We start from the raw sequence: 14,590 nt of genomic DNA, 5'->3' as shown, positions 1-14,590 counted from the left end.
TTTTTTTCACTGTAGAACACTCATTTAATGTCCAGAGAAGAATTAGCCACCTTAAGCCGTTTTGAATTTTTAAGTTCATAATAGAAAAAAAATAAAGCTGTAAATTACATGTGGGAAAACAAACTAGAAGAGACCATACCAGTATGCCACCAGTAACTGTCTTGTTGAGGAGGGAGATTATAAGTAATTTTACTCTTTCTTTTGACTTTTCTATACTTTCCAAAAAAAATACACTCAAAAAGCAAATAATCCAATTAAAAAATAGGCAGAGTATACAAACAGACATTTCTCCAAAGAAGATATATAGATGGCCAACAGACACATGAGAAGACCCTCAATATCAGTCATCATCAGGGAAATGCAAATCAAAACCACAATGAGCTATCACCTCACACCTGTAAGAATGGCTAAAATTGAAACACAAGAAACAGTAAGTATAGGTTGAGGATGTGGAGAAAAAGGAATCCTCTTGCATTGTTGGTGGGAATGCAAACTGGTGCAGCCATTGTGAAAAACAATATGGAAGTTCCTCAGAAAATTAAAAATAGAACTACCCTATGAACCAGTAATTGCACTACTCGGTATTTACCCAAAGAATACAAAAATACTAATTCAAAGATATGCATGCACCCCTATGTTTATAGCAGCATTATTTTTAGTAGCCAAATTATAGAAGCAGCCCAAGTGTCCATCTAGAGATGAATGGATAAGGAAGATGTGATATATTCATACAATGGACTATTATTCAGCCATAAAGAAGAATGAAATCTTGCTATTCCAATGACACGGTTGATGCTAGAGTATAATACTAAGTGGAATCAGTCAGTCAGAGAAGGGCAAATTCCTATGGTTTCATCTGTACGTGGAATTTAAGGAACAAAACAGATGAGCAAAGGAAAAGAGAGAGACAGAGAGAGAGAGACAGAGACAGAGGGAAACCAAGAAACAGATTCTTAACTATAGAGACCAAACTGATGGTTACAGGAGGGGATGCGGTTAGGGGGATGGGTGAAATAGGTGACAGGCATTAAGGAGTGCACTTGCCATGATGAGCACCAGGGAGATGTATGAAAGTGTTGATTCAGTATATTGTACACTTGAAACTAATATTACACTGTATGTTAAGTATTATCAGTAGAAAATATTTTTAAAAATCTCTATTATTGAGGGGCACCTGGGTGGCTCAGTCGGTTAAGCATCCGACTTCAGCTCAGGTCATAATTCCACATCTCATGAGTTCAAACTTGACAGCAGGGCTCCCTGCTGTCAACACAGAGCCCACTTTGGATGCTTTGTTTCCTCTCTCTCTGTCCATCCCCCACTAGTGTTCTCTCTGTCTCTCTCTCTGTCTCTGTCTCTGTCTCTTTCTCTCTCAAATAGAAATAAATATTTAAAAAATACATATACACTATTGAAAGATCCAAAATGCTACTGAAAAGACATACGGCATGATCTCTTGGTGCTTACAAAATACTAAACAGATCACACAGTTGTGATCTCAGACTAAACTGCTCTGCCAGTGAGTGACAAGACAAATTTCTAGAAGAAATCCAGAGATCAAACTAGAGACAGAGAAAGAGCTTCAGTAGGAAAAAAATAACTAGAGACAGAGAAACAGCTTTGGTAGGAAAAATATAATAATTGGCTCCCTAAATCAAATCACATATGCAGTCTTATTACTTGCATTGAATATATTTGAATCACTCACTCTTTCATAAAAAAAAATAAGAATCTCAGTCTTCGTAACTGCTTCCTAGTCTGCTCATAGTTAGTGGAAAGAATACAAAAGGGATGAGTTGGAAAACTCAGACAGATTTGCTTAGACATCTCAGCTCTACATTACTAACTAAAATGTTACTTTATGTTTTATCTCCACAAATTAAGTAGCGTAAGAAGAATATGTATCAAAGGTAGTGGTATGAAATTCTGCATCCAGTTCTCCCATTTCTGGTTTATTGAATGCCTGCTGTACTGGAGGCTACACAGAGCTTCCTTTCCTACTGCAATATTTTTCCTTTTACCCAAGCAGTCTCCTATCTATAATAGAGAATGAGGAAATACCTATTTGTATTTCTCCTTGTAACAGGAAAGTTTTCCTCAGAGTTTTTGCCATATGATTACATAGCCATTGATCTCTTAAAGGTAAGACTGATTTGTGTAAGTAACTCTTTGCATTAATATTCTGCTTTCCTTTAGAACATTTCCCCAAATTCTAGTACAGGCTCAGCTTGTTGTAGGCTCAAGGAGAATCTACAATATTCCTGTCAGTAAAATTTTAGTTCATTTTCTTTATGACTTTTCCAAGTGATTTTTTTTCTCTCTTCTGTTTGAAATTGTGGGGTAGTAACTACTGATTTTGGGCACCTGGAATGACAGACTGGGGGGAGGGGTGGAAAGACCAAGGCACTTCCTCCTCCAGGCAGGCATGTGACATTAAGTCATTTGCAGGGAGTTGGTTCTGAATGCTCCAAATGAATAGGCAGATCATAGGGAATTAATATTCTCAAACAAGAGTTGACACTGCCCTTCACTGGTACTTTTTCTTCTTTATAAAGGCTCTTGGTTTTCATGAGGTACTTTTTCATTTTAAGGAAAGGTTTATGCTTTTAGGTCACGATCCTACTCAAAGCTCTGGCTGAGTCTGAAATTCCTGCTGAAATCAGAAATGATCAAAGCAGGCAAAATATGCGTGGTTGTGGCAATTCCCCCCTTTCTTTTAAACAATAACAAAAGGAAAAAAATGATCATATTTTGAGGGAGGAATCCACAAGTTTTAAGTAGCTTCCAGATACATCACTGATTCCAGGGACATGTAGATGTTTGATGTAACTATTAAAGACAATGCCTTACACATCCTAATTTTGGTCTTTAAAAAAATACATGTGCAATTAGGCTTTTGGCTCATATAAATCTCATGTTTACAGCATGAAAACCCTTATAATATGCTCAGTTTTACTTGTTTGCATGTTACTTCAGCCCAAGTTGTCTCAAATCAAAATTCTTATAGCTCCCATCTTTGCTTCTGTTTTGCAACTGTTTAGTGAGTTCAGGATTCTTTAAACACAAAGTTCTAGTATGCAAGTTGTAATATTTTTCTTATTTCAACAAATACTACTTTGCATAGATTTTCTTTCCTCCTGCTACATATCAATTGAGGTTCTATACATTTTTCAAGTTCATTTCATCTGTGTCACTATTCTTGTTTCTATTCTCCACACCCTTCCTCAGCCTCAGTGGTGCTCAACTCTAGCTACACATTTGTCTTACCTGGGAAGCTTTTAAAACATACCAATACCTGGGTTCCATTCCCAGGACTTTCACTTAATTGGTCTGGGGTGCTATCTTGCCATAGATAAAATCTTTTAATTTTTAAAAAAATGCTTTTTTTTATTTTTGAGGCAGAGACAGAGACAGAGAGACAGAGTGTGAGCAGGAGAGGGGCAGAGAGAGAGGGAGACACAGAATCCGAAGCAGACCCCAGGCTCTGAGTTGTCAGCACAAAGCCTACGTGGGGCTGGACCTCATGAACTAGGAGATCATGACCTGAGCCAAAGTTGGACACTTAACCAACTGAGCCACCCAGGCACTCCTAGATAAAATCCTTTATTTATTTATTTTTAATTTTTTTAATGTTTATCTATTTTTGAGACAGAGAGAGACATAGTACAGGTGGGAGAGGGGCAGAGAGAGAGGGAGACAGAATCTGAAGCAGGCTCCAGGCTCCGAGCTGTCAATACAGAGTCCAACACAGGGCTTGAACTCAAGAACTGTGAGATAACAAACTGAGCTGAATTTAGACACTTAACTGACTGAGCCACCCAGACACCCCTAGATAAAATCTTTTAAAGCTCCAAAGAGAATTGTAATATGCAACAAGGTTGATAACCCCTGGTCCATGTATTATGATTATTTGTGAGACTTGATCTCCCACTTGGATTTTCAGCAGCTTAAATCAGAGACTGTATCTGATTCATGTGTGAATTCAAATGCCTGCTGAATTTGAACCTGCATGCCAAGTACTCTGTGGGGTACATTAGAAGATCCAAATTTTAAGAGGACATCATCTTTTCATTAAGGAAATCACAAACTGTTACGGAAATATCAGAAAAGAACAAACCTAATACATCATAACTGTGACCTAATAAAGCTATAAGGAGATTAAAAATAATATATTAGGATAGAGAGTCGAATCAACTTGAAAATTAGAAAGACATAACAAAGAAGGTAGAACCTTAGGATGGACGATGTGTGGAAGTTTGAATAGGTTCATGTATATGGTTTTGACAGAAGGAAACAGAAAATAATGGGGAGATGAAAACAGAAGAATTTCTTGTACAAGGGAACAGAATAAGGAAATAAGAGGTGGGAAAGTATGAAGTCCTTTAGGGAAATAGTTTGTATAGCATTTAGGAAGAGCAGAAAGTTGGTGGGGTGAGATCATGCTGGCTTTGAATACCCAATGGATGGGCATGGACTCCTTGAAAGATTCTGATCAGAGGAGTAATATACTCAGATATTTGTGCTTAAAAAGACCACTCTTCCTGGGGCGCCTGGGTGGCTCGGTCGGTTAAGCATCCGACTTCGGCTCAGGTCATGATCTCACTGTTTGTGGGTTCGAGCCCCGCATTGGGCTCTGTGCTGACAGCTCGGAGCCTGGAGCCTGCTTCTGATTCTGTGTCTCCCTCTCTCTGCCTCTCCCCTGTTCATGCTGTGTCTCTCTGTCTCTCAAAAATAAATACATGCAAAAAAAATTAAAGAAAAAGACCACTCTTCCTAATTATCTTGTAGCCTTTATTTATTTATTTAAAAAAATTCTTTAACGTTTATTTATTATTGAGAGACAGAGAGAGACAGAGCATGAGCAGGGGAGGGGCAGAGAGAGGGAGACACAGAATCCGAAGCAGGCTCCAGACTCTGAGCTGGCAGCACAGAGCCAGACGCCGGGCTCACACTCTCAAACTGTGAGATCATGACCTGAGCCAAAGTCAGACACTTAACTGACTGAACCACCCAGGCGCTCCTCTTGTAGCCTTTAAAACATACTTTTTTTTGTGATCTGAATTACATTATATAAATACTATGAGCAAGGCTTTCTTATACTAAAACCCTTTTCATTGTCTGGTCAATGTATTCATCAAAAAATATATCATTGAGGAACAGACACATAAATTACATCTGTTCTCAGGTGACAGTACGTCATTCGCATAGCTGAGAAGAAAACAGATGAAGGTGAAGTAGGAAAATGGCTGTGGTGGTTCCCCTAAAAAATTGACTTAAAATATTTGGCTATCTTTTTGGGAGGTATCAAAAGAAAGAAGTGAAGGAAATTCCTTCACTTAATGTGCTTTTCTGTAGTGCCAAATGTAAATAAATGTGCAAGTTTAAGTTACTCATTTCATGTAGTCTCATATTTACTTCTCTATTATTGCTTTTGACTGACAAGTGCAATATTTGCTGTTGAAAAAGTCTGCAGAAAGATAATTTGAATAGTATGGTATCACTTTAGGCATAAAGTCTTTGTTTAGATCACCCCTTAACTTGATGGACAGGCTGATACCAAGCTCATCTGTGTATTGCTTCAGCAAGCCATATTTGTCCCACATCACTTCCCTACAGAGTACTTTTGAGATCTACACCAAATTGTTTTTTAATTAAAAACATCTCATTGTTTTTTTTTATTAATAAAGTCATCAGTAAAACAATGGGATATATAACACATATGAAAAACCTAAAGCAAATCAATGTTTGTAAGCTTTGGATGCATTTTTCTCTTTTATTTTAAATTTGATCCTAGAAGGCTATGTGCGTGCATGTGTGTGTGTGTGTGCGCGCGCATGCACGCGCGTGTGTGTGCATGTGATTATATGTATATAAACATCCCAGTGAAGTGAAGGATAGTGAAGAATTCAGATATTCATGCAGGTATTTAAAACTCAAAAAATACTATTCAAAATCTAACACACAACTCAACATTTGTCTTTAATAGCAGCACGTAGTAATATTTTATGAAATTACATGGTTAGGTTCCATGTATCATCACATGCCAATTCTGTACATGCTCAACTAGATTTTATGTGCCCTACAGACAGTTTTCAGCCTTTTAGCTGTGTTATAAACACAAAAGTTTGATTGAGAAAAGCAAATAGATTAGGTGAATTCTCACCTAAGATTAGAGACTTCTAGTTCCAGGAAAGATGGAGTAAACACAATCTATTTTACTTCTCTAATTACAAAAAAAAAAAAAAAAAACTCTGGACAAAATCTATATGTCATTTATCAGAAGAATCTAAGAGGTGGAGAAATGAAGGCAGATTGACTAGGTGCCTCAAGACTTACAGAATTACATGACAGTGAGTTCCATGGTTGTTTTGTTTGTTTTTTTTTCCTTGTCTCATACATCCCAGCAATGTAGTAAAATGCCAAATAAAAATAGCAACCAAGAAAAGCCAAAGGATTAGTAAAGGGTGGGCAAACAGAATAAAAAACTTTTAATCATATTTGTCTGTTCTAGGGGTGATATTATAAAAATGGCAGGTTGCTCCCCGACTCAAAGAATGGTGCAGCAGGAGGTCAGTGAGAAACACCCCTCCCTGATAGAGCCCATGGACAGAAACCTGTATTGTACTCCCATTCCCATTTCAGTAAAGAGATATAGCATCCTTGCCCTGTGAAGTCTGTGATAACTGACTTCCAGCCTCCATGAATTAAATAGGAGGTGCCCCTCCCCTCAGATGCCCTGGTTGCAATTCTCATTTCTATTCCCTGCTGAAATAATAAAGCAATAGAATAGCTTTCTGCAGCAGAAAGTTTTTGGGGAGGGTGTGACTATTAAGGAATCACTGAGGGAGTTTCTTGGTGGTAATAGAACATCCCTTTATGATTATTTTGATGATAGTTACTCTAATTTACATCTGTGATGCAATTTCATAGAACACTATCTGTACCCTCTCAACCAACCAACCAACCACCCAACCAACCAAACAAGAAAATGAAACCTGGAGTAATCTGAATAAGGACTATAGCTAAGTTAATAGTATTGTACCAAAGTCAATTTCTTGAAAGCAAGAAAAAAAATATATAAATATGTATTATTAGTTTATATATTAATATAATAGTATGTCACCTATTCAATCATAATTTATCTGAATGTTTTCTTCCTGAACATCTGGACACTGAATAAAAATGTGTTATGTGGTAAATGTGATAAAACTTAAAAAATTCTGGTTTTGCCACTCAGATTTTCTAATACTATTAATAAACCAACTATGACTGAGAATAACTATATTCTCATAACTTTCAAACTTTGAGATCTTAATCCAAGAAGAGTAATGGCTTGAAAAGGAAAGTAAAGTTATCCTTCAGACCTGAATGATACTTTTTATGGTTTACATGAGTATAGGCATAGCTAGAGGGTATTATAGGATAAACTCAGTACCTGGGGGTGAGTACATGGGGGATAAACTACTGATGCAATATTTTAAAGTAAATGAAGATAAAAAATTGAGAAAGTATATTAAAATTATAAATAACAGTGATAATAGTTTTTGTGTCATGCCTTTCTCCTAAGGGATATGATTCCTCTTTTAATCTCATCACTTTACAGATACAGTTCTGTGTTGATGTCTCTTTTTCAAATGGCACAATTAAATGATAGATAGTTATGTGCCTGGACTTAGGTCAAAATGGAAATCAATAGTAGGGTCAAAGTCATAAATTAGGTCTCATGCTCTCCATCAAGTATCTTTGGGTTCACAGTTAAAGTGGAATGTTTTCAGCTAAATCTCCATCTGAATACCATTCCATTCAATGTGCCATAGTTGATACTAGATACTAGAATGTATCTATTTTGGTAGCATGGTTTCCAGAAATTTTTTCTGCCAGCATAATGCTACTACTCTATAAGCAATACACTCAGGCATTTCATTTATTCTAATTTAATTTCTGCTCAAGTATTTTTTTTTGACATTTCAACAACTTTAAGTTACTTAATGGGTTGCAGAATTGAAGAATTGTTCATTGTGATGGAACAAACTTCTTTATCCTAACATTATACACAAACTTCTCCAAAGGGAAGATAATATCATTAATGCATTCTCTCATCACTTACTTTCTTCTTTCCATTTCAAATCTATGGAGTAGTTTCCGAAGACCACCATTCTTAAATCCCTGAAAATGGGCAGCTGGGGCTCCCACAGTGATGACATCGTAGAGAGCATCTGGAACAGGAATGGACAAGGAGATGAACATTTTGCAAATATTTGTCTCCAGCATGCTGTTGGCATGGAAGTATACACACTGTTGGAAGTTTGAGAAATTATTCTGTTTAATTTTGCAGGAATAACTATGAACTCACATCTCAAGGGGGCAAGAGGAGCTAATCAATCTTTCTAAAAGCCACCTGTGCACCTAACCAAGTTATAATATTTCTTTGATTTATGACTACATCTTAATTATATGCTACTATCTGGAACAGTATGTTCTCTCATTCTTCTATATACTTACTGAGATAACATGTTAATTGGTCTTTTGTGTATTTTACTTTATTGAGTTTTGCATCATTTAATTTGCAATCATATTGAAATTCAACAATAATGAACAATCTTTACAGAGAAAATTTACAGAGGAAAAAACCCAAATTATTAATTCATCTTGGCTCAAGGACAGAACACTACTAGTGCATTAAAAAAAAAAATACTATACAGAGTAGTTTCCTGCCTGTGTATGTTAAACCTTAGACAGCTTGGAATGCATGCTTTTGCAATTTTCTTAGGTGACATAGAAAGAATACACAAAATATCTCTAGATCTATTTTCCACAAAGATATTTTGTTTTTTTAATAAAAAAATCCATACATTTAAATTGCAACTCCATCTTTTGATCTTGAAACATCAAGTTTGATGCTTATTAAGTTTAGGGCTTCAAAACATGGCATCAATTTTACATTCTAATGAAAAGTATCCCCATAAGAAGGAAAACAGAGTGAGCATCTCTGGTTAAACTACATTTTATTTGAGAAACCTAATTTCATAGTAGATCCTTTTCAAATTGATTTTGGTATTGACACATTGGTTGTTTTTCAGTTCTCATTTACAGGGAAAACATAAATTATTTTATTAGCTTCACGTAAACACCGTAACTTCTTCATACTGGTTCAATCCAAATGCACTTGAAATATTTTTCTTAATAAAAAAAGTCTTCAAGTGAAAGACTTCAGCAGCACTCAGAGAAGTCAAGGTCACACAACAGAACAAAACAAAACAAAACAGAAAACAAACAAACAAAAAACCCCACAGAATACAACCCAAATCAACCCATCAATAAGGCACATACTGAACAATCACTCAATATATTGCTGGAGTGGTAATCTCTTGCCCTTTTAAAAAGTCACTAATAAACTGAAAGTTAGTTTTTCTTAATATAGCAGAATATAAGACTTGTGTGAAATTTAAAGACTTCTTAGTCCAGGATATTTTAACATAGGGCTAAGAAAAGGGTTTCAGGGAGTCCATGAATATATGCAAGTTTTGTAAGTGTCTGTTCTACTTTATGGAAAAGGGCCACAGCTTTCTCAAATAGCCATGACATCATCCGAAAGTTACCAACACTAAATTCCAGTCCATCTTCATCTATCTCATGAGAAACCCGAGCACCTTGAGAAATTACCTGCTTCATCTAAAGTCCCAAAGACTTCAGGGTCTTTCACCTTCTAATCCAGGGTTGGAGAGCCAGGGGTTTAAGTAAATGACCAGAACCTGAGTCCCTCACTCTGGATCCCAGCTCTGCCACTTATGAGCTGTGCAACATTAGGAAAATTATTTAACCTCTCTATGTCTCAGTTTCCTCAGCTAGAAAATGGAGTTGAAAATAATTAGAAGTGGTGAGCATTCACTATTATCTATGATTCTTTTTCTTTTTTTTTTTAAGCTTATTTATTTTGAGAGAGAGAGAGAGAGAGGGAGGGAGAGAATGAGGAAGAGACAAAATCCCAAGCAGGCTCTGTACTGCCAGTGCAGAGCCCCACACGGGGCTTGAACCCAGGAGCCATGAGATTATGACCTGAGCTGAAATCAAGAGTCAGACACTTAACTGACTGAGACACCCAGGAGTCCCTACAATTATTTTCCCTGTAAAGAAGTTATCCTACCAAGGAAGCAAAGAAAGATGATATTTTAACTATTGCTTCTTTACCATGAAAATACAATTTTCAGTCTGAAAAGGAAAGTGAAATTGAGGCTCAGTCTCCGGTTCCTGTGTTAATTTAAACTAAATGCAAAAAGAAAAATCATCATGATGATGCAAGCAGAAATACATTTCTGCTAAAAGCTGGGTGACCAACAATACCAACAATATAACTAAGTCACTTTAAACCCAAATCCCATTAAGCCCAAGCTAAATGCATTCCTAACTCAATTTTTTTTAATTGTCTGTAGCCTCCCGCTGGATTCAAAAATCCACATCTCCAACATCATCTAGCAAGGGGGGAAGAATGAAGGAAGGGGAAATCTGAGTTTGTGGCCTCTCCACCACCACCTAGCATGAGGGAAAGAATGAGGGAAGGGGAAATCTGCATAGAAAGAGAGACCAGTCCTAACTGATAGAGGTTAAAATAACTTATTTTTGTAAAATTTGCAAAAACACCTGACCAGAAACAAGTTGCTGAGGCCCACTGAAGAATCTTGTGATACCCATACACAGGAAGAGCCAGCCCTGAACTTAAGTTGTACTAGCTTCATGGTAAATCTGTCTCTTCAATTCACCTATAGTTTCCGCATTTTTCCAAAGCTACTTTCTAGGAGCAGAAACTTTCTTTTTGTTCCTCCACTTTGCTCTGGGAAATTCTAGATATCTGTGAAGGAACCATGAAACTTGGAAGTGGCAGGTAAAGAAAGAGAAGCAAGTTGCTCAAATATTCTCCATGCCTCATAATAAAGAGCTGATTATTTTTAAATCTAAATGAAGACATGTGTGTTTCTTGAATCCAATGATATAAAGAGCTTCTTTAGTTATAAACAAGTTCTTTGATATCCAAAGTTCTGACTGACTTTTACTTGTTTCCATTCTATTTTCTATTTATAAGCTCATTCGTTTCAGAGTTTTAACACTATTTCTTTTTTACCAAAGCCTACAAAATCTCTATTTCTGGCTAGTTCTGACCTTTTCCACATTAAATAATCAAATTCCTAAGTGCCTTATGAATATTTCTGAATTTAAATCAGTTATTAAGCTTCACTTGCTCTAACTCTTCCAACCTGGTCTTCCTCCCCAGTTGTCTATGATCATTACAGACACCACATTTTTTTTAAGTCTTCCAGAGTAAAACTCTCAAGATATCAAGATCATTTTCAATTTCTCCTATTCCCTCAACATTTTACCCGATCAGTTTTTTTGATGTTTATTTATTTTTGAGAGAGAGAGAGAGAGAGAGAGAGAGAGAGAGAGAGAGAGAAACACAAGCAGGGAGCACAAGAGAGAGAGGAAGACACAGAATCTAAAGCAGGCTCCAAGATCTGAGCTATCAGCACAGAGCCTGATACAGGGCTTGAACGTGCCAACTGTGAGATCACGACCTAAGCCAAAGATGGATAGTTAACTGACTGAGCCACCCAGGTGCCCCTTACCTGATGAGTTCTCATAACTCTTCTACCAAATTTTATTTTCTCTTATCAGTGTTAATTATCTTTATCTTAATTCTTATCTTTGTTATTTCTTGTAGGGATTACTACTGCATCTTCAGTCTTAGCCTCCCTCTATCCACAGTGCACTAGATCACTTTCTTATATGCGCGGCCATTCAGTCACTTGGCCCAAAAGCACAGTCTCTGATACTTATACCCCTCCTCATATATTTCAAATATTAACAGAAGAACATTCAAATGCCTCAATATCATCCATGTTGTAGGTTTTCAATAAATGCCAATAAATAAACAAATATATGTTTAATAATTCAGTTTATCTTATTTTTTTTTTTTGCAGATCATACAAGGTATTACTATTCTTTAAAATTTTTTTGAATGCTTATTTTTGAGAGAGAAAGTGTGAATGTGGGAGGAGCAGAGTGAGAAAGAGACAGAGAATCCAAAGCAGGCTCTGCACTGTCAGTGCAAAGGCCAATGTGGGGCTTAAACTCACAAACCATGAGATCATGACCTGAGCTGAAGTTGGATGCTCTACCGACTGAGCCACCCAGGCTCCCCAAAGTATTATTTTCATAATTGAAGAAATAAAAAAGTTTATAAACACTATCAGGAAAAACATTGGAATCTGAAATAAGTATATCTTCATGGGATGAGGATGAAAATATATCCATCCATAGACGATATTCTATAAAAGAATAAGAGACCTTATGATTATTCACATGCAAAAGAATGAAATTAGATCCTTATAGCAGGCACAAAAATCATCTCAAATTAAAGACTTAGACATAAGACTTAAAACTATACAACTCCTAGAAAGAAACATAGAGGAAAAGTGTTATGATATTGGTATTTACAAATATTTCATAGATATGACACTAAAAGCATAAGCAACAAAAACAAGCAAAACTACATCAAACTAAAAAGCTTCTGCATAGGTGAGGAGATGACAGACTGAAAAGAAAAGGAGAAAATATCTGCAAACCATATATCTGATGAGAAGTTAATCTCCAAAACATACAATGAACTCCTATAACTCAGTAGTAAAAAAATTAATAACCTTATTTTAAAATGGGCTAATGCCTTGACTAGACATTTTGCCAAAGAAAATTACAAATGGCCAACAGGTATATGAAAAAATGTTAAATGTTATTAATCACCAGGGAAAATGCAAATCAAGAAGAAGAAGAAGAAGAAGAAGAAGAAGAAGAAGAAGAAAGAAAGAAAGAAAGACAGACAGAAAGACAAGACAGTGAGTGTTTGCCATGATGTGAACAAATTTGAATCCTTGTACAATGTTACAGGATTCAAAATATGGTGCAGATGCTATGGGAAATAGTATAGACGTTCCTTATAAAGTTAAAAATAGAATAATGGTTCAGCAATCCCAGTTTTGGGTATTTACACAAAAGACATGAAATCAGGATCTCAAAGAGATATTAGCACATCTATGTTCGTTTAAGCACTATTCATAATAGGCAAGATATGGAAGGAACCGAAATATCCTTCAGTGGGTGAATGGATACTGAAAATGGATAAAGAAAAGTGGGTGAATTCCATGTACAATGGGATACTATTCAGCTTTAAAAAAGAAAGAACTTCTGCAATATGTGACATGGATAAACCTTGAGGTTACTATGTTAAGTGAAATAAACCACAAAAAGACAAATAATGCATGATTCTACTTGTATGAAGTATCTAAAATTAAGTGAGAATCAAATTAATAGAAACCAGAAGTAGAATACTGGTTGCCAGTGGCTGGGAGAAGAGGGAAAAGGAAAGTTACTAATCAAATGGTATAAAGTTTCAGTCAAGGAAGCCAAATATATACCAAACAATAAGTTATTAGGTATTGTACACTTAACATTTTGTTAAGAGGTTAGGTCTTATGTTAGATATTCTTGCTACAGTGAAAGAAAAAAGTTTATGACTAAGTTGCTGTCAATGTTTCTATAAAACTTGAATTAAATTTTAATATTCTGTCTAAAACAGGAAGAAATTTAAAAATACTTTAAAAATGTCTCACCACACACACACAGTCTCCCCATAAAAAAACACAAACAAAAACAAACAAATAAACAAAAAACTTCTGTTAGGAGATGAATATGTTAATTAGCTTGACTGTAGTAATCATTGACTATGTATATGTATAACAAAATATCATATTATATACCTGAAATATATATATATTTAAATATATATATTTAAATAATATATTAAATATATTAATGTAATTAATTATATTATATAATTAATTACATTTATATATAATTAATATAATATATATTATATATATTAATATATAATATATATAATATATATAATATATATAATATATATATTATTATATATAAATATATATATAATATAATATATATATAATATTATAATATCATAATTATATAATATATATAATAATATATATAATATATTATATATATATAATATATATATAATATATTATGATATTATAATATATAATATATATGATATTATAATATATAATATTATATATTAATTATATATAATTATATATAATTATATATAATATTTTATATATATTATTTTATATATAATATTTATAATTAATTATATTATATAATTAATAATATAATTAATTATAATTAATATCATTAAATAATATATTTAAATATATATACATATATATTAAAATACAAAAACATATTTATTGTTGTTTAAATACTTTTGAAAATGTTTATGTTTGAGATAATTTTGGATTTCCAGAGTTGTTGCAAAATTAGAGAGTTCTGTATACCCTTCACGCATGTTCCCTATGTTAAAATCTTACAGACTCATAGATTAATTATCAAAACTAAAAAATTAATCTTGTACCGTTACATCAAAATAAGTAGATAGTATGTTAGGATTGGTTTTTCCACTAACACCCTTTCCTCTTTCAGAAACTAGTCCAATATTCCACATTTTATTTAGCTGTTG

General features: G+C 34.6%; 1 protein-coding gene across 10 annotated transcripts in view; it reads right to left on the bottom strand.

Annotated features, from left to right (window-relative positions):
- The window catches only part of INPP4B (inositol polyphosphate-4-phosphatase type II B), a 753,803-nt gene that overhangs the window by 146,447 nt on the left and 592,766 nt on the right, over positions 1-14,590 (bottom strand). For all 10 annotated transcript variants that reach the window (XM_042983845.1, XM_007091777.3, XM_042983843.1 and 7 more), the window contains one exon: positions 8,108-8,216. In XM_042983845.1, coding sequence (XP_042839779.1) covers positions 8,108-8,216 — 109 coding nt within the window. The remainder of the gene's footprint in view (positions 1-8,107; positions 8,217-14,590) is intronic.

This window comes from Panthera tigris, chromosome B1 (genome assembly GCF_018350195.1).
Source record: "Panthera tigris isolate Pti1 chromosome B1, P.tigris_Pti1_mat1.1, whole genome shotgun sequence".
Classification (NCBI taxonomy): domain Eukaryota; kingdom Metazoa; phylum Chordata; class Mammalia; order Carnivora; family Felidae; genus Panthera; species Panthera tigris.
The sequence above is the reverse complement of the archived record's forward strand: the minus strand, read 5'-3'. Positions and strand labels throughout refer to the sequence as shown.